The sequence below is a fragment of the Camelina sativa genome, chromosome 11 (genome assembly GCF_000633955.1).
Source record: "Camelina sativa cultivar DH55 chromosome 11, Cs, whole genome shotgun sequence".
NCBI lineage: Eukaryota > Viridiplantae > Streptophyta > Magnoliopsida > Brassicales > Brassicaceae > Camelina > Camelina sativa.
Window position 1 is genome coordinate 3,777,685 of NC_025695.1, and position 22,305 is coordinate 3,799,989.

The 22,305-nt window shown below is 36.0% G+C and overlaps 9 protein-coding genes across 9 annotated transcripts in view; 5 read left to right on the forward strand and 4 right to left on the reverse strand.

Moving 5' to 3' along the window:
* Positions 2,125 to 2,761, forward strand: LOC104727594. The gene is made up of 2 exons (XM_010446686.2): positions 2,125 to 2,412; positions 2,510 to 2,761. Exons 1-2 carry the CDS (start codon positions 2,248 to 2,250, stop codon positions 2,759 to 2,761), a joined length of 417 nt encoding a protein of 138 aa, XP_010444988.1. The 5' UTR covers positions 2,125 to 2,247.
* LOC104721471 lies at positions 2,691 to 3,381 on the forward strand. Its single transcript, XM_010439458.2, has 2 exons — positions 2,691 to 2,978; positions 3,076 to 3,381. Exons 1-2 carry the CDS (start codon positions 2,814 to 2,816, stop codon positions 3,208 to 3,210), a joined length of 300 nt encoding a protein of 99 aa, XP_010437760.1. The 5' UTR covers positions 2,691 to 2,813; the 3' UTR covers positions 3,211 to 3,381.
* On the reverse strand, positions 3,594 to 4,742 carry LOC104727595 (probable disease resistance protein At4g27220). The gene has a single exon (XM_010446687.1). The coding sequence runs from the start codon at positions 4,740 to 4,742 to the stop codon at positions 3,594 to 3,596; it is 1,149 nt and encodes a 382-aa protein (XP_010444989.1).
* On the reverse strand, positions 5,762 to 6,246 carry LOC109127626 (putative defensin-like protein 233). The gene has a single exon (XM_019232638.1). It carries the CDS (start codon positions 6,196 to 6,198, stop codon positions 5,806 to 5,808), a length of 393 nt encoding a protein of 130 aa, XP_019088183.1. The 5' UTR covers positions 6,199 to 6,246; the 3' UTR covers positions 5,762 to 5,805.
* LOC104721472 (ABC transporter I family member 10, chloroplastic-like) lies at positions 6,793 to 8,840 on the forward strand. Its single transcript, XM_010439459.2, has 5 exons — positions 6,793 to 7,203; positions 7,539 to 7,625; positions 7,945 to 8,073; positions 8,163 to 8,285; positions 8,490 to 8,840. The coding sequence occupies exons 1-5, from the start codon at positions 6,916 to 6,918 to the stop codon at positions 8,700 to 8,702; spliced, it is 840 nt and encodes a 279-aa protein (XP_010437761.1). The 5' UTR covers positions 6,793 to 6,915; the 3' UTR covers positions 8,703 to 8,840.
* Positions 9,772 to 10,875, forward strand: LOC104721473 (myb-related protein A-like). The gene is made up of 2 exons (XM_010439460.1): positions 9,772 to 10,063; positions 10,165 to 10,875. Exons 1-2 carry the CDS (start codon positions 9,889 to 9,891, stop codon positions 10,755 to 10,757), a joined length of 768 nt encoding a protein of 255 aa, XP_010437762.1. The 5' UTR covers positions 9,772 to 9,888; the 3' UTR covers positions 10,758 to 10,875.
* On the reverse strand, positions 12,770 to 16,119 carry LOC104721474 (probable polygalacturonase). The gene is made up of 5 exons (XM_010439461.2): positions 15,383 to 16,119; positions 14,505 to 14,625; positions 13,954 to 14,128; positions 13,795 to 13,865; positions 12,770 to 13,639 (listed from the first exon to the last, which is right to left on the reverse strand). Exons 1-5 carry the CDS (start codon positions 15,800 to 15,802, stop codon positions 13,002 to 13,004), a joined length of 1,425 nt encoding a protein of 474 aa, XP_010437763.1. The 5' UTR covers positions 15,803 to 16,119; the 3' UTR covers positions 12,770 to 13,001.
* LOC104721475 (BRASSINOSTEROID INSENSITIVE 1-associated receptor kinase 1) lies at positions 16,937 to 21,414 on the forward strand. The gene is made up of 11 exons (XM_010439462.1): positions 16,937 to 17,524; positions 17,826 to 17,958; positions 18,044 to 18,115; positions 18,288 to 18,431; positions 19,071 to 19,142; positions 19,246 to 19,317; positions 19,398 to 19,474; positions 19,571 to 19,702; positions 19,778 to 20,119; positions 20,333 to 20,727; positions 20,827 to 21,414. The coding sequence occupies exons 1-11, from the start codon at positions 17,443 to 17,445 to the stop codon at positions 21,148 to 21,150; spliced, it is 1,845 nt and encodes a 614-aa protein (XP_010437764.1). The 5' UTR covers positions 16,937 to 17,442; the 3' UTR covers positions 21,151 to 21,414.
* Positions 21,724 to 22,305, reverse strand: part of LOC104721477 (peroxidase 47) — a gene marked incomplete in the record, with an annotated part of 2,897 nt that continues 2,315 nt past the window's right edge. The window contains 1 exon segment of the mRNA XM_010439463.1: positions 21,724 to 22,305. Within this exon segment, the coding sequence (XP_010437765.1) occupies positions 21,929 to 22,305 (377 nt within the window).

Sequence of the window (22,305 nt, forward strand, 5' to 3'; positions counted from 1 at the left end):
CTATTTGTATGAAGAACCAATGAGAAAGGTGCGAGATGCAATTGAGAGAGCCAAAAGTATTCATTGCTTATAAGGAAGATTTGCTTGAGAGGTTCTCCATGTTGCCTAGTATCAAACTGGACTTATGTTTTCTTTTTGATACTGCACTTATGTTTTCTTTCGTAAAGTTGTTGGGTCTATGTATAAAGACTAACAATATATGTGGAAATGTAGAGTTTATATGCTTAACAGTAAACACTAAAACCAAATAAAAAGCATGACAAACTCTCCTCTATTCTCTTCATTCCCACGGTTCAATAACAACAACCGTCAATTTATTGCCCCTTTTTCTCTAATTACAAAACATCTCTATAGGGATTATTGTAGAAAATGCTATTTTGTAACCTAAGTCTTATGAATTTTTATTTTTTCTAGATGATTCTGTGGATTTGCCATTTTTGGCTACTTAAAATGATGTTTGTACGTCCTTGTAAATGTACATATCTATGGATCTGGTTTTTGTCTAAACAATTTATAATTTTTTATCACCTTTTTATATTTTACTACATGACAAATAATGTTGTCACTCTATATTTTACTTTAAAATCCTGTTTAAATCTTTTATTCTCATCATTAGCAACTTGTGTACAACAATTCTAATACAAATAAATTCTAATAATACTAAATATAAGATATTGTAAAGTAATTATAAAACAATAATGAATTGTATATCTAAGGGAACATGCAAACTAAGGAAACGGTATACGAGACAAACCAATATCATTGTCATTTGGATAATAATAACAGTTTCAATACCATCGATGATAAAAATCTCCACTTTTCTCATATGCATATTTTTCTGCCTTCAAATATTCATATGATATTTGTTGCTTAATTCACAATAATCCCTGTTGAGCATAATCAAACTAGAAGATACGATTTTGTATTATTTGTTAGACTTTAACTATATGATGGTGTTATCTTTGTACAATTCTTTTATCTACCATTAGTTTAACAAATGATTTTTGTAGGGAGATGCCTTGGAAGTTGGAATACTAGTTTTTTGAGCTTTTTCAAATTTTATTAGACAAATATCTAAACCAATAGGTAAGAGCTTAATCAACCGACATCTTTCAACCAATACTGTCTCCAAATTTACCTAGATCTCTGTTTCTTTGCAAAGTTTACTCATATTTGGAAGACTTGTTAGTAAAATAAAATGAAGATTTGCAAAACAAGTTTATCAAGCCTTAGTTGTATTTACAACTTATATGACTTTTTCTGTAAATTAGTTTCTATTGTAATGAAATTCTCAAAAAAAAAAATTGAAATATAAACTTATATGTTTATTTAGACGATCTATATTTAATACCGCAGGTAATATTTGTTAATAAACATCTAAAGAAGTAAATGACTAGAACATGGCGATCATTAATGACAAATCAACGTTTGTTAAAAATATTATGGTAATGTGGTTTTGTCCAACCTAAGTAAATGACTAGAACATAATGATCGTACTAGTAAAAATTAGTAAACCTTTTTGGTAGTTATTATAGCTAGACCATTTCTCATCGTTTAAAACTTAATCATGTAAAAATATCATTTTTATTTGTAAACATTATTGATTACGGTTAAGTTATGTGAATAGAAATGTGATTATGATTATGGTTATATAATAAAATCGGGAGGTAGATATTTCTAGTCAACCTATTTAAAACGAGCCCAAGACTGATGACCATCACACAGTCACACCTAATCATGTCTATGTAAATGACATAAACAAAACTTACACGTACTTATTCTTTTTTTGTCATTATAAAAAGAAAAAGAAACGAAAATATCTCAACCCGCCGACCAACTCCAACAAAAAATAAACATAAATATATTATAGAATAAAAATCGTGGGAAGAACCGAAGAAGTAAGAAGAAGTCTCTCGTTACGTTATCTTCATGCAAATCGAATTCTTTTGACTCGTATACAAACCAATCCGCCACGTGCGTCGTCACCACCATCCTTCACGCGCCACGTGTTCCCAATCCACCGCCGTGATCCGCCCCACCACGCCACGTTACGTGATTCAGCATCTTCTTCTCTCTCTCTTACGTCCCCACATCGGACTTATAAAAACATGAGATATTTTTTAAAAGATTCATATGTACGCCCTGAACAAATCCACTATTTTCTTCTATATATAATCAGATCAATCAAAGACTGAGAGAGATTCATCAAAAACTTGTTTTGTTTTGTCTTCAAGCTAAATCCGAGAGATGGAATTCGAAGTAAGCAAGAGAATGAATATGTTAGAGAGGAGGCCTTCCATAGAGACAGAGCCCATGACGTTGCATCTCGATCAAATAGAAAATGCTCGAGAAGAAGCTATGTTTGTGATGAAAACTAAAACAATGGAGGAAGCTATGGATATCTTCACAAAGGTATTAATTATTTACTTGATTAATTCTTTAAGTTTCTTCAATTTCTCGTTTCTTTGTAACATTATCTAATGGATGATATGTGGGGAAAAAAAAACAGGAGACGCATGAGGGTTTAAGAGCTAGTGAAGAAAGAGGACGATGCATAAATTTGGAGGATGACNTGTTCCCAATCCACCGCCGTGATCCGCCCCACCACGCCACGTTACGTGATTCAGCATCTTCTTCTCTCTCTCTTACGTCCCCACATCGGACTTATAAAAACATGAGATATTTTTTAAAAGATTCATATGTACGCCCTGAACAAATCCACTATTTTCTTCTATATATAATCAGATCAATCAAAGACTGAGAGAGATTCATCAAAAACTTGTTTTGTTTTGTCTTCAAGCTAAATCCGAGAGATGGAATTCGAAGTAAGCAAGAGAATGAATATGTTAGAGAGGAGGCCTTCCATAGAGACAGAGCCCATGACGTTGCATCTCGATCAAATAGAAAATGCTCGAGAAGAAGCTATGTTTGTGATGAAAACTAAAACAATGGAGGAAGCTATGGATATCTTCACAAAGGTATTAATTATTTACTTGATTAATTCTTTAAGTTTCTTCAATTTCTCGTTTCTTTGTAACATTATCTAATGGATGATATGTGGGGAAAAAAAAACAGGAGACGCATGAGGGTTTAAGAGCTAGTGAAGAAAGAGGACGATGCATAAATTTGGAGGATGACGATGATGATGAAGACGAAAGAATGACGTTTATGAGTCCTCATGGTTGGGACATTGCTACCGCTCCTTTCTAATTTCTTAACTCTTCTTTTTTTGTCTCTTTGTTTTTCACTTTCCGCTACTACTCCTTTAATCGCTTTTGTACATCCTTAAGCATATATAGATGTTGTATACGCCGTGAATCCTTCGTTTATTATAGAAGGAAAAAATCTTTATCAGTAAGATCGAACTTTTTTTTTACGATATATCATCTTTAAATCATTAAAACCTAGCTAGGGTATATCCATAGTAATAATCAAAACAGATAACTCTAAATTCAGCCAACCATGCATGGGAAACCAAAACATCCTATTAGTATTAGTCGTAGAGTTTAAATATAATTTATCTGGGAAGAAAGCAAACGGATCACGAAGACAAATAGACAATAGTCTCAAAACAGAGAAGCAATCATCACGGGTTAATTTGTCATGGGAGAGGATGACTGATCATGTAGCTGCACCTCTTGCTCAATGTTTTGTAGAATACACCCATGCATGTTACCTTCGTTTGTGGACATAAGCCATCGGGCGAAATCGTGAATCACTGCGTGCATTGCAACCGTCTCATCATCAAGACCGTCTTCTAAAAGAAAAACGTCTTTCAAGCCTTGGACCAACACAAGGCCGTCGTTTTGGCATCCCTCGCAATCTTCTATGATTCCTTTTGATACCATAAGGCACACAATCTCTTTTACCTTGATTACGCAACTCATGGGATACGAAGCACATAATAAAAAGCATGGTTTCATCTTTTTGTCTTGCAAAGAATCATATGTCAACTTTAGAGAAGCATATATGATTTTACGAGTAAATTTGACCGCACGGTCTGCCTCTTTTAGGTCTTGCAAATCAAACTTCCACCAGACGGCAGGTAAATTTGATCGTCCTATTAGGTTCCCCACGGCAGTGATGGCAAAAGGATAACCTTGAAGTTTGTTACAAAGTTGCTTTGCAATGGGTGCGATAGTGGCTGACGTAGCATTGTCTCCAACCAGGGAGCAAAAATACTTCCAAGCATCATCAACGCTTAGGAAGTCAAGTTTTAGGGTTTGATCAACTAGCAGCTTCCGGCACACACCGCGGTCCCTAGTGGTGATAAGAATTTTGACTCTCACCCCATTGTCTCCTTGATAATTTCTCCATGGAATACCGAAACGATCTAGATCGATGGAACTCTGAGCGTCATCGAGGATGAAGAGACACGTTTTAAATTTCAGCAACTTGCGGAAGATTAAACCAGCTATTACAGCGTCGGGTGCATCCTCTGCGTAAAAAAGGGTCAACCTACGAGCGATTTGGTGTAGTTGCCTTCTGAAGTCAAACTTTTTACAACATTCAACCCAAATCACTAAATCAAACTGTAGAGCACAAGTTGGATCCTCAATGTTGGTGTGCAAAGTGCTTGCAATGACCGTTTTTCCAGAACCTTCTAAGCCCCACAGAGCAACCCTATTAACCGCATCGTCCTTTAGCAGGGCTGTAATTTTGGCTACAAAACCCCCCAAATAACTCTCATGATCTGCCGTAGGACCACAAGTTGATTGCACAGGAACACTAACCCACGCCATGTTATTCATGATGTGAGCCTCGGCCTCCTCGTCCTATATATACCAATTTTAGTTTCTTTTCAAAATCAAAAACTTCACTGAACTTACGGATCTAGCAGATAGCAAACATATTTTTCCCAACAAGCTAGGTAAAAAAAAGTAAATAAACTACTCAAGTGATTTACAATATCTTTAGGGGAAAAGGTCCAAACTTACCAGATCGGACCATCCTTGTCTCCTCGAATTTTCATTTCGGCTTTTTTGTGGTGGGGAAAAACACAACCACCTCAACATCTTTATGCTTCGAAATCCCTAGGTTTTTATAGCGAAGTTGCAGAGAAAAATGGAGGACTCGAGAGAGATCTTCTTTTTGTTTGCCCTTTTATCAGTTTTCCTCTACTACTCCCTTAATCTTTCTTATAAATATTTGCATATTTTTAAGCGTATATATTTATATGTAGATGTGTTAAATATCTCAAGTCATCATCAGTACTGTTGAAAAAAATTTCGATAAACATACATCATCTTAAGTATATCTGAAAGCGTAATTAATATTTGATCCTAGTCAATATTTTTGATGTGAGAACATTTTTTTGTCTTGATCTCATGGGCTTAGGGCTTAATTTAAGTTACAAACCAACAATATGATATCAAAGCCTTGAATCTTACTTCAATATCTCAATCTAAAACGAAAATTGATACAGAGGCATCATCAGTAAGGTCTAAAATTGTTACTTTGTCTTATGCATGTGAACAATTGGAATGTTAGAACTTGAAGCAACGGATATACGTAACTTCCATGCAAAAATGAAAAATGGAAAAAAAAAACATTTACGAAACAACTAAAATGAGTTTAAACTTAAAATGGAAATATACAAGTTAAAGATGGTAAAAGGACTTTTGAAGGACATTTCGACATATAGGATTTGAACAGTCAAAAGCAACAAAATTTATTCTTACATTACTGAAATTGATTATACAAAAGAAGTTTTGGAATGTGTCAACACCAACGTAATTTTCTTATCTATTAATTCATCGACAAATAACTTTTTAGTATGATGGCTGATATATGTTTCTAAAATATCTAAGGTCGGACATTACAGTCGTAGGGATTCTCTCTTTGACAAATGCAGTCATGTTCATCCGTAGGTGGTTTGGGTTCATCTTCCAAGTTCTTACATGTGCATTGAAGAAAACGTTGTTTCATTTTAGCTTCCATTTCTTTAAAGCATTTCTTCTTACCATGAGAACCACATTTTCCAGGAAATGTGATGAGATCCCAACAGTCTTGGGGAGGTGCTCTAGCTGCTTCCACCTCTAAATTTTTTATCAACCAATTATAACAATTTTTTAGCTTATAGAATAGAGTAATACAATAGATTAATTTTGTATAAAAACATACTACTCTACCTTCAATATGGATTAGAATCAAACAGATGAAAATACAAGAAGAGATAAACAAGGTACTTGACCTCATGTTTCGAAAAATTGATAAATATTATCTCTACTGCTTGGAGATATTTAATTTTTTTTTTGTCTAATTATGTTCTTTTGCAGTCACTTATCCACCACTCGTAGTATATATTAACCACACAACAAAATAAATTGTTCCGATAAATTTGAGAAGAAAAACATAATTAAAGGGTGGAGCCAAGTCAACAAGATCGGCAGAAGAATCAGCTTCCAATTTTTAGAAAACATGATTCTTACGAAAATTCAATTTTTCTTTGCGATTTTTCTTTTTTGTTATAGAAATGATTTTTATTGATGTTTCGAAATAAAATTTTTGATTATGTAATTTTGAAATATGATTTACTTGACACTTATTATTATGCGTAAAATCTTCCATAATATTTTTTAAGCTATGATATTTTGAAATTTTTCAAAAATATCGGAACTTAACAAATTTTTATTTATTTAATTGGCACAATTTAAAAATCGTTTAACTTAATATAATTTTAGACAAAAGTTAGACCGGATCAAACCAAACCAAACCAAACCAAACCGAAATATATCGAACCGAAAACCAGATTAGCTGGGATTGAACCAGGCGAGAGAGCGTTCTCTACACGAAGAAGAAGAAGAAGAAGAAGAAGAAAGCTGTAATTTTTATGGTGTTGCGAGGAAGAAGAAGAAGAAGAAATCTGCAATTGCAAGTAATTAAAGGCGAATTCTTGAAAATTCCTTCAGAGAAATGAATGGTCACTGTTTATTTGCAGCCTCACCTCCTCGTCTCTTGCCTCGTCTCTTGCCTCTTCGCTCAATATCATCGAGTGTTTCTTTTTCTTCTTCTTCTTCCGGTAGTTACAGAATCAAATTCTCCGATGATGCCGCCGTTGAGTGTCGGAATCTATGTTTCTCCGCTAGTACAAGACAAGGGATCTCTGTTCCTATTCTCCGAGATTGCTCCTTTCGAATTCCTTGTGGACAATTGTGGATGATTCTTGGTCCCAATGGCTGTGGGAAATCTACTCTTTTGAAGGTCTTTCTCCTTTCTCTCTCTCTTCCTACATCTCTTCTTTTCCTTAAATCATTGCATTTGCAGAGCAAAGACTCAAGCTTTTTGTTAATGAACTGTCAATGTTCTTAAGTCTTCTTTGATCTTGTGTAGACTAGGTTTGCTACTCTTGGTTACTATCAGTGGGTTTTATAGATTATATACTTTAAAGAGTCCTCTGTATCATCATACAGTGTAGCATAAAACTCAGGGAGAAGTCAAATCTGTGGATGTTGTTTTGTCTGTGTAACTAAGACTGATTTTAAACAAATGCCAGATACAATGTTTAATCTTCATGAAAACTGCTTCGAACTCTACAGATTTTAGCCGGTGTAGTGAATCCGACCAGCGGTACTGTCTTTGTGGAGAAACCAAAGAATTTTGTATTTCAGAATCCCGATCATCAGGTTAGTTTTGTTGCTCTTGCAATGTGACTACTGTTTCGTTTAGATGGTAAAGGATCATACTTTTATCTCCATCTTTGATTTGTATCTTTGTTTTATGGTTGAGTTGCCTTGTGGTTAAGCTTCTTTTTTCCTTATTACATACAGCCTTCATCCAAACCTTTAATTTGTTTGATAAGAAAGCAATGTTTCTAGTTTTGATAATAACGTTGTAAGAATCAATTTGTTGCCACTGCTGAGGCAGATTAGTTAGTAACAACTGGATTTGCTAAGATAATGACGCTCATTCTGGCCACATTTGAAACCTTCTTTTTCATCTCAGGTAGTTATGCCTACAGTAGAAGCTGATGTGGCCTTCGGTCTTGGCAAGTATCATGACATGGATCAGGAAGAAGTTAAGTCTAGAGTGATTAAAGCTTTGGATGCAGTTGCTATGCGTGATTATATGCAGGTAGGCTTATCTGAACTGCATGACCGTAAGATATCTCTATGTCTGCTAGTTCAATTTAAGAAATTTTTTAGTTCTGTTATTGTTTCCAGAGACCGATTCAAACTCTCAGTGGTGGTCAGAAACAAAGAGTTGCCATTGCTGGTGCTTTAGCTGAATCTTGCAAAGTGCTATTGTTGGATGAGCTCACAACTTTCCTAGATGAGTCTGACCAGGTAAGACAAAATGCTTGTTAAAAACACTAGTAATACTGTTAGACTACCCTTCTGTAATTAGAATATTTCAACTCAGCATAATATGATGATTGTGTTGAGCTAATTTGATCTTGTTGTATGGTAGACATTGGAAGTGAGTAACTTATGTTGAGCTTCTCTGAATCGATGCATATTGTTTTCTCGGGTTTGTTTTTTGTTCTGCAGATGGGTGTGATCAAAGCTGTGAAAGATCTGATAAATGCAAAGACAGGAGATGTGACAGCATTATGGGTGACACATCGGTTAGAGGAGCTCGAGTATGCGGATGGAGCTGTGTATATGGAGAACGGGAGAGTGATCAGGCATGGTGAAGCAGCCACCATCTCAGATTTCATTAAGGCCAAACAATCGTTGTACATTGATCAAATTGGTTCATAACTTCTTCTGTTACAGAGTTTTTCTTTCTTAATCGAAAAAAAGTGAAAGCATATATAGAGGCAATGAAAGAAGTCGAGATTTGCTAAGAATTTTGTAAACTATTGTGATCATATAGTTCTACTGTAGTTAAAGGCTCAATTTTGGGTTTTGAATCTTCATCGATTCTCAGGTTAGAGCGTAGACGATGTGTTTAGACGTGAGTTGAATACTAGTAAACTCTGTTTTCCGAAGGGAAAATAAAGAAAGTCGTCTAAATTATGTGTGCCCCCTATTTTGACTATACTTCGTCAAAGTGAAATACGCACAACAAAATATGTCTTTAATCATGCTCCAAACCGGATGATATTAAAATAACACCGTCTATGATCATGTTTTATCAGCCGCACCTCAGTGTAACAGAAAGATTATATTAATTATGCTTATTTGCTTAACTTGTAGAGGTAAACATGTCTATTTAGAGCAACCAAAGGTGATGGCTGCTATAAATATGAGTGTCCATGTTTCTATATATACATATTCAACACTTGTCCTTTGTTTATTTATAATAGATGTACATCTACTTGCATCTTCGAACAATTAGGTGGGATGCATTGGAAAATAATAAGAATGATCGTCAATTTAAGTTGGTTGCAAACTAATGTAGCTAGTATGGATGTTTGAGTTCAGAATCATCAACATCACTAGCTTTTCTTGAAAACGGTTAATATCTTCCCTCGTAAGATGCATATACATCGCGAAGTCAGTCTAGAATATGTATTTAGAAATTGCTTACCGGAGTTATATCTGACTATTCTCTACCGAAAAAAAAAAAGAGAATAGTCTGATATATAAGCATGTATAGAGAACGTACATAAGTACGTAATTAGGCTCATGTTGGTAGTACGTACAAATCTATAGTGTAAGAACTAGTATAACGAAGTAAATTTGGTATTTTAAAAGAGTTTTTGTTTGGATGAGTATAATAATTATATTACATAAAAGATGAGGGTGTCTTGTAAAAAGAATAAAAGTGACTTATCATCCATAACCCTAGAGAAGAGAAGAGAACCAAGACCAACCCTCTCTTTTTTATTCCTTTTTTTTTTCTTCTTCTTTGTATTATTTTTCATCCTTTTTATCATTTCACCTTAGACTATTTTATCGATACCTCTTTCTTCAACAATTGCTTGGTTTGATATAGGTGGAGATGGAGATAGCATCCATGGAAATGTCTAGAGGAAGCAACAGTTTTGACAATAAGAAGCCGAGTTGCCAGAGAGGTCACTGGAGACCTGTTGAAGACGACAATCTCCGGCAACTCGTCGAACAATATGGTCCCAAGAACTGGAATTTTATTGCTCAACATCTCTATGGAAGATCAGGTAATACTATATTCATATTTTGATAAATTTCCCATATATGTATGTATCGTTTGTAGTAGATCTATGTGTTTTATATATAACTGAGTGATATGGATTCATAGGGAAAAGCTGTAGATTGAGATGGTACAACCAACTTGATCCAAACATCACCAAGAAACCTTTCACCGAGGAAGAAGAAGAGAGACTTCTTAAAGCTCATCGGATCCAGGGTAATCGTTGGGCGTCCATAGCTCGACTGTTCCCTGGGAGGACCGACAACTCCGTCAAAAACCATTTTCATGTCATCATGGCTAGACGCAAACGCGAAAACTTATCTTCCACGGCTACTTCTACGTTCAGCCAAACTTGGCATAATGTTTTGAGCCCTAGTTCTAGTGTTACAAGGCTTAATAGATCCCAGTTTGGGCTATGGAGGTATCAAAAGGATAAGAGACGCGGTCTCTGGCCTTGCTCTTTTGTTCCATCCCCTGGAAATGATCAATTTGGATCTTCATCAGTCTCTAATGTCCGCCACGAAGTTCTTCTTGAGAGGAGAACGTCGAAAGAGTTGGTGGATCATCACAATCACACATTTCACGAAGCAACACCAGATAATAACAAGACTTCAGGTGAAGATGGACCATCTATGGAAAATGATGTTGAGAAGAACAATGTTACTTTCATTGATTTTCTTGGTGTCGGATTAACTTCTTAGGTTGTTATATCACACCTTAGTGATTTTAAGGTTTATATCATTAGCGGTTAGCTATCATTTTCAGCCTTTTGCTTCCTTAAACTCTCATACTGATCTTCTATCAAATACAACTCTCGTTTTTCATGCATTCAAATCTATATCATATACTTAATTAGGTGTATATATGTATAGGTATATATATATATATATATGTGTGTGTGTTTTTATATGGCATGGTTTGCTATTTTATACAGAATCATATAACAAATATGTATAGGCATCATGTAACAGAATCATGTAACAAATAGGTATATGGGCCGATAGGGTGTAGAATTACATACATGGGACTAATTAGCAATTCGCTAATTAATGTATTGGAAGTGGTGAAACTTGAATTGTGAATCTATATGAGAGCTTGTATCAGAATGCATATGTTATATAATATGAAAATTTTAGTGCGTTAGTTACATTAGACCGTCACAACACAAATAATAATAATTTGTTGTTTAAAAAAAAATAATAATTAAACATGCTACACAAACATTTGCATGGTGTTGGGCAAAAGGATAAATCAATTTCTTGTCTGCTATTGTTTTACGGACGTGCTAAAAACCAATTTATATATAGATATTCGCTGCGGTCATCTAGTTTTGTCGACTGCTAAATTAGTATAATAATATATATAGCCTAGGCAATTAGCATTAAAACAAGTTAGCTGTATTCAATAATATCTGAGGGAGACATATACCTGGTTACATATCTTTTAAAGCTAATCTAGTCATGTATGTACCTGTGAATCAATTAAAACACTACATTTTTATAACTTTTTTGTTGGTTTCCGGCGATAAGAAGCTTTTCTTTTCAAGTTTAACTAAGTGCATCACGATTAAGCTTGTGTCGTCTATCGAGCTAATACCCTATTCCTCGACCACGACGAATATATTTAGTGAGTTATAACAGTTGTTAACAAGCTGAATCTTAATTAGGCTGAGCTTTTAGGATATGGCCGTATTCTTTTCATTGTTACCCAGTACGGTCGATCTTGGGCCACTCTGCGGTGTACGTTAGACTCGTTACGAACCTACGATTTTGTATTTCATTTTTATTCGATTCTTTTTTATATGTGATTTGCGAAAATGAAGAAAATACAATATGCATGGGACACTGGGAGACGTACATATTTGCAGAAATGAGAAGTTTATCCTTAAGGTCAACCTGTTACGATTGAAAATCACATGTATTTGACATATTATAATAAACAAATGAAAGAAATCATCTTGTTGTAATTGTGAAATTAAATAATGCCACCGACAATTTTTCAACCTCATATGATGAACTGTAGCATTGGGATTATTGTCGACCGTCTAAATTATTTTAGATGATTACAAATTTATCTTCTCGCAAAATATATGTTTCTGTAACCAATAATGATTTATGCGTTAGTGATGAATGGTTATTATTTCATCAGTAACAGATTTTTCCTAAATCATAAATATTTGGGATATATGGTTTGTAATCTCAACCTTTTTTTGCAGAAAGTTCATGTACACAGTGCCGGCTTAAGACATGTGCTGGGGGTGCTAGAGCACCGGGTCCAAGGATCCAAAAAAAAAATTTACATGTAACTTTTTTTTTTTTGAAAAAAATTGTATATGTTTAGAGATTTTTTAGAAAATAGCACTGGGTCTAAGCAAAGTTTGAGCCGGGCCTGCATGTACATCATTGTATTTATCAAATATATTGCCAATTGTAAAATGATTATATTAACTATATATATTCATTCAAATATCTAAACATTTTATAAATGGTTGATTTATCAAATTTACATAACAAAAAGAGATTTATTTTGACTGTTCTTAAACACACAAAACAATGGATTGAAATAATCGTTCCAAGATTATAACTCTTTACGTTATGTCGAAAAACAAACTCACTGACCAACGACGACGCTTTCATGCACCTAAACGCAATTCTTTTTGTAGTGGGTGAAATACAAACGGTGTGTGGAAAGACAATGACAATGACGGTAACAATAATGAATAAGCAAAATCTTTATGGAATGATTCAAAGTATATTTCGTTACACAATGTGTATGTATAAAAAGAATCAAGATTCACAAAGCAAGAACCAAAAAATCGTGTTAAAAAGGAATAACCAAGATGACTTTTATCAAAGTGACCATGAATCTTTGCCCCAAAAAAACATTGCTCAAACTCATGGCCACTTCTATCACCACATGGAAATTCTCAATAAATCTCAAAAAACTCATCTATGAACACACTGAGGTATTGAACCTTTCTTCTGCAACAACTGTGGACATGACAGAGGAAATACGCCACTCGCGTAGCCTGAAACATCCTTGCATTTCCATTTCTCGGTCTGCGGTAACCCGAGAAGCGTAACATTTCTCAAACATATGTCTTGAAACGACGTGCCTTCAACACCTAGCAACATTGGGGCCTTTCTTGAATTCAGACTCACAACATTGCTAATATAAATCCCTTTTACTCTAGGAAGAGCTTTCGGATCCCATTTGTCGTCCGAGTGATCATTTGAGCCACTGCTGAATCTGATTGGAACTTTCACTTTCTCTAATAACACATTATTAAAGGTGATATTCGAAATGTACCCGCCTCTTCCTTTATCTGTTTTTATACGGAGCCCAGCCGCAGAATCCCAAACGTGAATATCTTCAACGGTTATGTTAAAAATCCCACCAGACATCTCACTTCCTATTCCAACTCCTGAACAAGTGCGAGTAGTACCAGAGATCCTTCGGATTACAATGTTTGAACTTGAACGTGCCACAGCCATTCCATACTGGTCCCAACCGCTCTTTACAGCTACAAGGTCATCACCACTTTGAATGTAACAGTCCTCAATGCAGACATTGGTGCTAGAGTCTGCAATATTATTCAGAGATATAAGATAGGCTTTGATCGTTTCAAATACTAATTTACGCCTAAAACGCACACAGAGTTTGACATTTGATACAACCAAGGCCTAAGCAGGTGATTTACACAAGGTAAGAGGGTAATACAGAGTAGAGATTATGTACCTGGATCTATACCATCGGTGTTAGGAGCATTCATCGGAGCAAGGATGGTCATATTTCTAATAACAACATTACTGCAAAACAAAAGTTCCAGAGGTCAACGAACCATGCACGCTTGTGTGACACAGCAGCATAAACGCATGATTGGAAGTAACTACGAACCTGCAATAAACAGGATGGATTGTCCAGAAAGGAGAATTGAGCAAAGTGAGATTAGAGATGAGTATGTTATGAGAGTTCTTGACTTCAATAAGATGGCCTCTTGTATGCACCAATGTTCTGTTCCACCATAACTCCCACCACATTTTCCCCTGTCCATCTATTGTCCCATTCTCTCCTGCATTTTTTTTTTTCGAAAAGCCAAGAAGTTAATTCTAGAGAACTCCAAACTTTTCTAAACCACAAAACCCCAAAAACAGTGAGACCCAAAAAAAATCCGAAATCATCCTTATCTCAAACTGTCTCTGTTTCTAAATAGTAAATACTAATTGCTGATGCTTATCAGATTACCAACAATGCTGAAGCATTAGGCAAAGACCAAATACTTGTAATTTGGACTGGATACTAGAATTATAATTAATGTCAAAGAATGAGAGACATTGAGATTAATATTCTTAACAAAGCAAAGAAAGCAGGCCACATTGTTCAATAAAACCCAGCAGTTGGATACAAATTTAATAACATTTGTGACGTTGAAACAGCAAAACACATACCTGTAATGACAACATTAGTGAGATTGTCTCCATGAATGAGGCTAATGTGTCTACCACCAGGTCTCTCTCTCCCTCTTCCATAAGAAGGCAATGGCTCTATTATTGGCCACTCGTCTATGTCCTATCAAAACCATAATCATATCAATATTGTAATACAACGTAGAATTAAAAATGAAAAAGAAACAGAGAAAGTATCTGTATTAGTACACATGAAAATGTGCTAATACACACTAGCAGACAAGATTTTTAACAAAATCAAAACTTGACAGCAAAAATCAGGAATAATTTAATATAAATTAGGGGACAACACAAGTAATCTGATTAGATCTTATTTCGTACATGAACATGCTTCAGACAAAAGTTGTCTATACATCTTAACTCTTCTTGGAATCTAATTATATATAAAAAAAATGGTTTCTTTCACTTCTCCCCAGACTTACTTAATGTTATTTACAGCTACTATTGATTGACATAAGCACATTCCTTCATTTTAAACAAGTCCTACAAAACAGTGATTCTTGATTTCAACTAGCTAGTCCACCCATTTACAATCAACAAGATTTCCACTATAAGACTATTCCACTCAGAAAAATAATAGCTTTTGTTTGGTGTATCAAACCATGGTGGGTCCATTGTAACCACTGATCGTGATTAGCGTAATCAATAGTGCTACTTTATGAACCAACGATTTAATCAAAAATCAATCACAAACCCCAATTCTGAATTACCACAGATCAATCATCAAATGTTCAACAAAAACATTAACCTATTGAATACTCTTTTTAAGCTGTTCAGAACCAAACAACAACAACAAAAAAACGAAAATTTTATCAATGTTGTGTTATAGAATTGTATATATAAATTTTAAAAAATGGTACCTTGGATCCCAAAATCACAGCGCCGTGTTCGAGAAAGAGCGTGAAATTGCTGGTGAGGTTGAAGCTTCCAGAGAGCCACGTGCCCTTTGGGACATTGAGCTGGACACCACCCTCCGCCGCAAAACCTGCAAGGTGCCCTACGGCGCGACGGAAAGCAGCCGTGTTCGACGTTTTACCATCTCCGACGCCGCCGAAATCGGTGATCGACATGACGATCCGGTTGGGAGACGGGTCGTGGTTGAAAAAACCGGAGCAGGTAACCGGGTCATACGGAGAAGTCGGGATCCAGAGAGGTAAGAAAGAATTGGAAGAGATTTGGAGAGAGAGAATGGCTAAGACGGTGAAAACAAGGAGAAGAAACGCCCACGATGGTCTTGTAATGGCGCTCAATACCGTGGTGGGCTTCTTCTCCGATTCCATTCTGTTTTTTTTTTTTTTCCAAAAAACAGAGGAACTTTAATAGCCCATGAAGAAACAGAGAAGCTCTTCCCAGATGATTACGAACAGAAGAACACTAAAGTATAACTTTTTGATGGTTGGAGAGAAGAATTTGCATGTGTGCGCAATGATTAAATTAGATAATAGATAGATACCTTACCTCTAAGATGTAATAAAAAAAAAAAAAAAAAAAAGGAAAATGTATACACAGACACAAGATGTGTCGTGAAAAGGGCACTAATAGGTGTGCATGTGAAGGGCCAAAAAAGCCAAAGGTAAGGAAGGAGAAAAGTGAAAATCTTGAGAAATAATTTATATATGATGATGATGGATTCATCACGGATACGATTGTGAGGTGTTATTATTACACAATCTCTGTCAGATTTGGAAGTTTTTTAATCTATGGGCCTTGTGTAGTGTTGTGACTTGTGACTGGTTGTTTGTTTTGTTTTTCTTATGACAAAACTAGGTAATGTGTCCGTATTTTAATTGCTGGCAAACCACACACAGTTTAATGTCCGTATGTGATTATTTCAACTTATTTTAAATTTCTTATATTGGTTGATGATAGTAACCTATATATGTACCCTTCTTTATATGAAACAAGAATGTCAATTTTTTTTCTTTCTTTTTGTAATTATATCATGGAATGAAGAAAGAAAAATCAATCTTTTCTATCCTAATATATATATATATATTTTTTCTTTCAAATCTCCATAAAACCTAACATTTTCAACAGGTCCCATTTTGTTTCATTACTTTGAAAGAAATGGACTAGTTTGACCAAAGCCCAAAAAGCAATAGAAGCCCAGAAAGAAATAAAGGAAAACTGAGATGGGCCGATAAGAATTAAGTGTCTGATGATCACTATCATAGTATCATGATAACCATGGATGGATGATGGATACGGGAAGAGAGAACATATAACATAACAAACATGATTCCGAATGAAGTCGTGCGTCTTTGACTTTGACTAGCTTAAATAAGCTTTTGAAAATGCTCCACGTCATCATCACTTTGTCGTTTTCTCGTTTCTTACTTTTGCCTTTAATTTTCACTGTAGACCAAGCTACTCAACTCAACCCAACCCAGTAAAATTAAGAAGAACCTTTGTTTTGTTTGTTGTCTTTAATCTTCTTCCTTTTTTTTTTTCTATTCAACGAATTTTCGTCTTCCTTGCTCCTACCTCCGATAACTTGGTTTCTCCTCTCTCTGTTATTTTTTTATAGTATTTTTCCAGGAATATCAATATCTTCTTCTTCACCTTCCTCTTCCTCTTTCGTTTTCTCAAAACTGGGTTTTCCTCTCTCTTGAGTCAACGGTCAGCGATCTCGGCGTTGCGTTTTTTTTTTATTTCGTTCGATTTGGTTTTTCTCTCTTCTTCAAATTAAGTCAACGGGTGAATACGCGTTGAGGGGTTTTCACTTAATTCTGCTTCTAATTTCTTCATCTTGGGGTTTCCTTTTCTGTGTGGTAGTAAGGCTTAATCGGGGATTTAAAGATCCTTTCTTTTTTTTGTGGGTGTGTGTGAAAACAATGATGGGATCTTTCTCTGATGCTTATATCGGTGAAGTAGTATTTTAGGGTTTTGTTTGTTAATCTGTGGAACAACTTGGATATAAATGGAACGACGATTGATTCCTGGCTTCTTTTGGCTTATTTTGGTTTTGGATTTGGTTCTCAGAGCTGCGGGCAACGCCGAAGGTTTCCCCCTTTTTTTCTCATTTCTCTTTTATATTTCATTCTTGTTGACTACTGCGAATTTGGCTGGTTTATGTAGTTTTATTAGGTTAAGATTACATTACTGGATCCTTGAGATAACTTGTTCTCGCGTAAAGGAGGACACTTTTAAGCTTTGAAGCTGCTTGTTTTGCTGCTCTTTAGTTATAATGTTGTTTTCTCTGTTTCGACTGATTTAGTGATGCTGTGTCCTTGTGAACCCTTGATGTTTGCAAAGTTTGACAGTAATTTGATTTTTCCTTTTTTTTGCTTTGGTTGATTGTAGGTGATGCTCTCAGTGCATTGAAAAACAGTTTAGCCGACCCTAACAAGGTGCTTCAAAGTTGGGATGCTACTCTTGTTACTCCATGTACATGGTTTCATGTTACTTGCAATAGTGACAATAGTGTTACACGTGTGTAAGTTTCTTTCTCTATCTCGTTAGTAGCCCTATGATGTTTTTGGCTCTTCGCATTTACTCAGAATTTCCTATGTTTTGCTCAGTGACCTTGGGAATGCGAATCTATCTGGACAGCTCGTCATGCAACTTGGTCAGCTTCCAAACTTGCAGTATTTGTAAGTCTTCTCTTCTTTAAAAAAAACTCGGCTTTTAGCTTTTGGTGCATTGGGGTAAAAAAATGTGAAAATGGTCCATATAACTGTATAATTATGCATTATCATATAGTATTTGTGAAGTAGTTATATATTTTTTCCAGTAGAAATTAATATTAGAGACGTGTAATGACAGGGAGCTTTATAGCAATAACATTACTGGGACAATCCCTGAGCAGCTTGGAAGTTTGACGGAATTGGTGAGCTTGGATCTTTACTTGAACAATTTAAGCGGTCCTATCCCATCAACTCTCGGCCGGCTTAAGAAACTCCGTTTCTTGTATGCTCCCTTATTTAACTCTCTTCTTTTAATACGTTCCTTAAAAAGCTATTCGTACAATGTGTTGTTACATTTACCGGAGTCAGAGAGTAGTGTGGCCAAATAGATGCTAAGTTTTTTTCACTAAATGAAAAACATGTTGGTTCTCTAGGAGATTAGGATGTTGTATCATATGATCTATCTTATTGCTCTGGAGATTTTTAAAAGGAATCAGAACGTTATAGTTACAGATATCCTTGTACTCACTTAATTCCACTGGAGCAGCAAGATGTTCCAAATTCAGAGTGACTGTCTGTTTGGTTGGACTTGTCTGTCACCTTTGTGATCGTCAATGGAAGTTTATTAATTTGCTTAATTTGTATGAAACCTATATGCTTCTGGAAGGATGTCGTTCTATCAAAGATAACAATATTCTTCTGCCTTAAGCTTTAAGCGTTTTAAATCTGTTAGTGTGATTATTTTGTAAGTGCTCTGTAAATCTAGAGAGTGAACGCATCTGTAGTCTTAAGAGGCTCATTCGAATTTAGAACAACCTCTATTTTAATGTATACTTTTGCTCTACGTTCGTCAATATTAACTCATTACTGGTTCATGTGTATCCACTTATTCGTGACATGATCGTTTGCTATTGGTGATTAGGCGTCTCAATAACAATAGCTTATCTGGAGAAATCCCAAGGTCTTTGACTGCTGTCTCGACGCTGCAAGTTCTGTGAGTATAACTTTGTCTCTCTCAAATTTCTTTGTCATGTTTCTGATTATTGTTTGGCCAGTCTTGGCATTAAGTCAGAAAATGATATCATCTTGAAATGCAGGGATCTTTCGAACAATCCTCTCACTGGAGATATTCCTGTTAACGGTTCCTTTTCACTTTTCACACCTATCAGGTTTTGCTTCTTTCTCCTATTTTAAATCTTGGTGGGGAGGTCAGAGAATAATGAATTAATTATTTGAAAGTTGTCTGCAGTTTTGCCAACACCAAGTTGAAACCCCTTCCTGCATCCCCACCGCCTCCTATCTCCCCTACACCGCCATCACCTGCAGGTTTTTCATTTTGTATATGTCTTTGTCTTTGAATTGGTACTTATAAGGCCGATCTGGTATGTACTAAGAAAGAAATTCTTCATATTATACTTGCAGGGAGTAATAGAATTACTGGAGCAATTGCGGGAGGAGTTGCTGCTGGTGCTGCACTTCTATTTGCTGTTCCGGCCATTGCACTTGCTTGGTGGAGAAGGAAGAAACCACAGGACCACTTCTTTGATGTACCAGGTTAGCGAAACTTGCTTTGCCTGTTCTCTTATTGAGACATCAATGGCTGATTTTTTTTCTTACCGTGTTTTGCAGCTGAAGAGGACCCAGAGGTTCATTTAGGACAACTCAAGCGGTTTTCATTGCGTGAACTACAAGTTGCTTCAGATAATTTTAGCAACAAGAACATATTGGGTAGAGGTGGTTTTGGTAAAGTTTATAAAGGACGGCTAGCTGATGGTACTTTAGTGGCGGTTAAAAGGCTGAAAGAGGAGCGTACCCAAGGTGGTGAACTGCAGTTCCAAACTGAGGTTGAGATGATCAGTATGGCGGTTCATAGAAACTTGCTTCGGCTTCGTGGATTTTGCATGACTCCAACCGAAAGATTACTTGTTTATCCCTACATGGCCAATGGAAGTGTTGCCTCTTGTTTAAGAGGTATCTCTCATCCTGTGCTCTTTTCTTTGTCTCCCAATTACTGCAATATATCTTTGCAATGTTGTTTTTTTAACCTACCCATCCTTAGGAATGCTCTATTCTTAGTTGGGCTTACCATATTAGATATAGCTCTGCTAAGTTGACTGACAAGGGAAACTGGTTTCAAGTTGATCGTTAAATATGTAGTAATCTTATGTTTTATCTTCTCTGTAGAACGGCCTGAGTCCCAGCCACCACTTGATTGGCCAAAGAGACAGCGTATTGCGTTGGGATCAGCAAGGGGGCTTGCATATTTACATGATCATTGCGACCCAAAGATCATTCATCGAGATGTGAAAGCTGCAAATATATTGTTGGACGAAGAGTTTGAAGCAGTGGTTGGGGACTTTGGACTCGCAAAACTCATGGACTACAAAGACACACACGTGACAACTGCAGTGCGTGGTACAATTGGTCATATTGCCCCTGAGTACCTTTCTACAGGGAAATCATCAGAGAAAACCGATGTGTTCGGGTATGGAGTCATGCTTCTTGAGCTCATCACTGGACAAAGGGCTTTTGATCTTGCTCGCCTTGCCAATGACGATGATGTCATGCTACTAGACTGGGTATATAAACATATTTGTTTCCCACTTGCATACTTCTATGATGTGTGTTGCTTCTCTGTTTGTGTTAATTAGGGGTGTTTGTTTGGTACCATACAACAGGTGAAAGGGTTGTTAAAAGAGAAGAAGTTGGAAGCACTAGTAGATGTCGATCTTCAGGGTAATTACATAGACGAAGAAGTGGAGCAACTAATCCAAGTGGCTCTGCTCTGCACTCAGAGTTCACCAATGGAAAGACCCAAGATGTCTGAAGTTGTAAGAATGCTTGAAGGAGATGGTTTAGCTGAGAGATGGGAAGAATGGCAAAAGGAGGAAATGTTCAGACAAGATTTCAACTACCCAACCCATCATCCAGCCGTATCTGGCTGGATCATTGGCGATTCCACTTCCCAGATCGAAAACGAATACCCCTCGGGTCCAAGATAGGATTCGAACACGGATGCTTTCTCTGTCTTTTTTTTCTTTTTCTTTTTGGGTGTATTTATTAAGGGTTTTAGTTTCTCCTTCTGCATATTATTATTGGTTCTTAAGTGAATACATGAGGATCAGATTGGGTTTGTAAGTGTTAAATGAAAAGGGATTTGAATGTTGTTGAAAGCTAAAACCCAAACACATGTCATTAAAGTTACTTGACGATTGTTGTAACTTCTTGATTCACATTTGTATCTCATTAACTGTTCTTGCCTCCCCTACGTCAGGTCTCGTCTTCTGTTTATTCGCTACATGAGTTTAACATATTACACATTTATATCAAATTTTAGACATTTTAAGGACCCGTTCTGTGTTATCTTTTGATTTATACATCCGGAGATTTGTTCAACCGAGATTAGAGACTTTGGTCTTGGATACGGTCCCATGTGAAATGTAGGTAATGTATATATTCACTTATTTTACTCTTATAGATAGATAGATACACTTTTATTACTCTTTTAGATACATATATACAAACCATAATTTACTATTCTCAATTCTTGTGAGATAACAGCTCATAAACCTAAATTAAATACACGATCACCAAGTATTATGCTTCGATGGATATCTGAAACCCACAATCAATAAGTATACAACAGCATATTACGAAAGGTACACAAATTTTACATGGGAGGATATAGAAGATTCATGATTCATATATATGATAGAGGAGATATAGTTAAAAGTGGGAGCATGATCAATACATAAATCATAGGTATATATATGGCCTAGGCTAGTTAATGCTCCGACAATTTTGACGGATTTCACCTTGAGAGCCAAGTTTAACATCAAGATTGCTCATTTTGCGCATGGCCTGTTGGAAATCAAAGAAGAATCTGGCTTGGTTAAAAGCATAGCCATTAACGATATTCCTGGTCCTTGGAGTGTTGAATAAGGTTTGGTCCGAAAATAGGACTCCTGATTTCCTCTGGAGTGCATTGAAGTAAGCATTGTCGAAATCGTTGCGGGTCGCATCAAAGGGTTGCTCTGCATTGTCACCCGCACTGCAAGTTTTGGAAAGACTGTTTGCAAAAGTCGAGTCCATTGAAGAGTCTGGGACGGTAAGTCTAGCCTTGAAGGAGGAGCATCGTGCAACTCCTAGGGTATGTG

Coding starts and splice junctions, on each gene's coding strand:
- LOC104721475 (XM_010439462.1), top strand. CDS start 17,443: ATGGAACGACGATTGATTCCTGGCTTCTTTTGGCTTATTTTGGTTTTG. Junction 17,525..17,825: donor AGCTGCGGGCAACGCCGAAG/GTTTCCCCCTTT, acceptor GGTTGATTGTAG/GTGATGCTCTCAGTGCATTG. Junction 20,120..20,332: donor TGTTGCCTCTTGTTTAAGAG/GTATCTCTCATC, acceptor TCTTCTCTGTAG/AACGGCCTGAGTCCCAGCCA.
- LOC104721474 (XM_010439461.2), bottom strand. CDS start 15,802: ATGGAATCGGAGAAGAAGCCCACCACGGTATTGAGCGCCATTACAAGA. Junction 14,129..14,504: donor CACTAATGTTGTCATTACAG/GTATGTGTTTTG, acceptor AAAAAAATGCAG/GAGAGAATGGGACAATAGAT. Junction 13,866..13,953: donor ATCCATCCTGTTTATTGCAG/GTTCGTAGTTAC, acceptor TTTGTTTTGCAG/TAATGTTGTTATTAGAAATA.
- LOC104721472 (XM_010439459.2), top strand. CDS start 6,916: ATGAATGGTCACTGTTTATTTGCAGCCTCACCTCCTCGTCTCTTGCCT. Junction 8,074..8,162: donor CTATGCGTGATTATATGCAG/GTAGGCTTATCT, acceptor TATTGTTTCCAG/AGACCGATTCAAACTCTCAG. Junction 8,286..8,489: donor TCCTAGATGAGTCTGACCAG/GTAAGACAAAAT, acceptor TTTGTTCTGCAG/ATGGGTGTGATCAAAGCTGT.
- LOC104721473 (XM_010439460.1), top strand. CDS start 9,889: ATGGAGATAGCATCCATGGAAATGTCTAGAGGAAGCAACAGTTTTGAC. Junction 10,064..10,164: donor ACATCTCTATGGAAGATCAG/GTAATACTATAT, acceptor ATGGATTCATAG/GGAAAAGCTGTAGATTGAGA.
- LOC104721471 (XM_010439458.2), top strand. CDS start 2,814: ATGGAATTCGAAGTAAGCAAGAGAATGAATATGTTAGAGAGGAGGCCT. Junction 2,979..3,075: donor CTATGGATATCTTCACAAAG/GTATTAATTATT, acceptor AAAAAAAAACAG/GAGACGCATGAGGGTTTAAG.
- LOC104727595 (XM_010446687.1), bottom strand. CDS start 4,742: ATGGCGTGGGTTAGTGTTCCTGTGCAATCAACTTGTGGTCCTACGGCA.
- LOC109127626 (XM_019232638.1), bottom strand. CDS start 6,198: ATGAGGTCAAGTACCTTGTTTATCTCTTCTTGTATTTTCATCTGTTTG.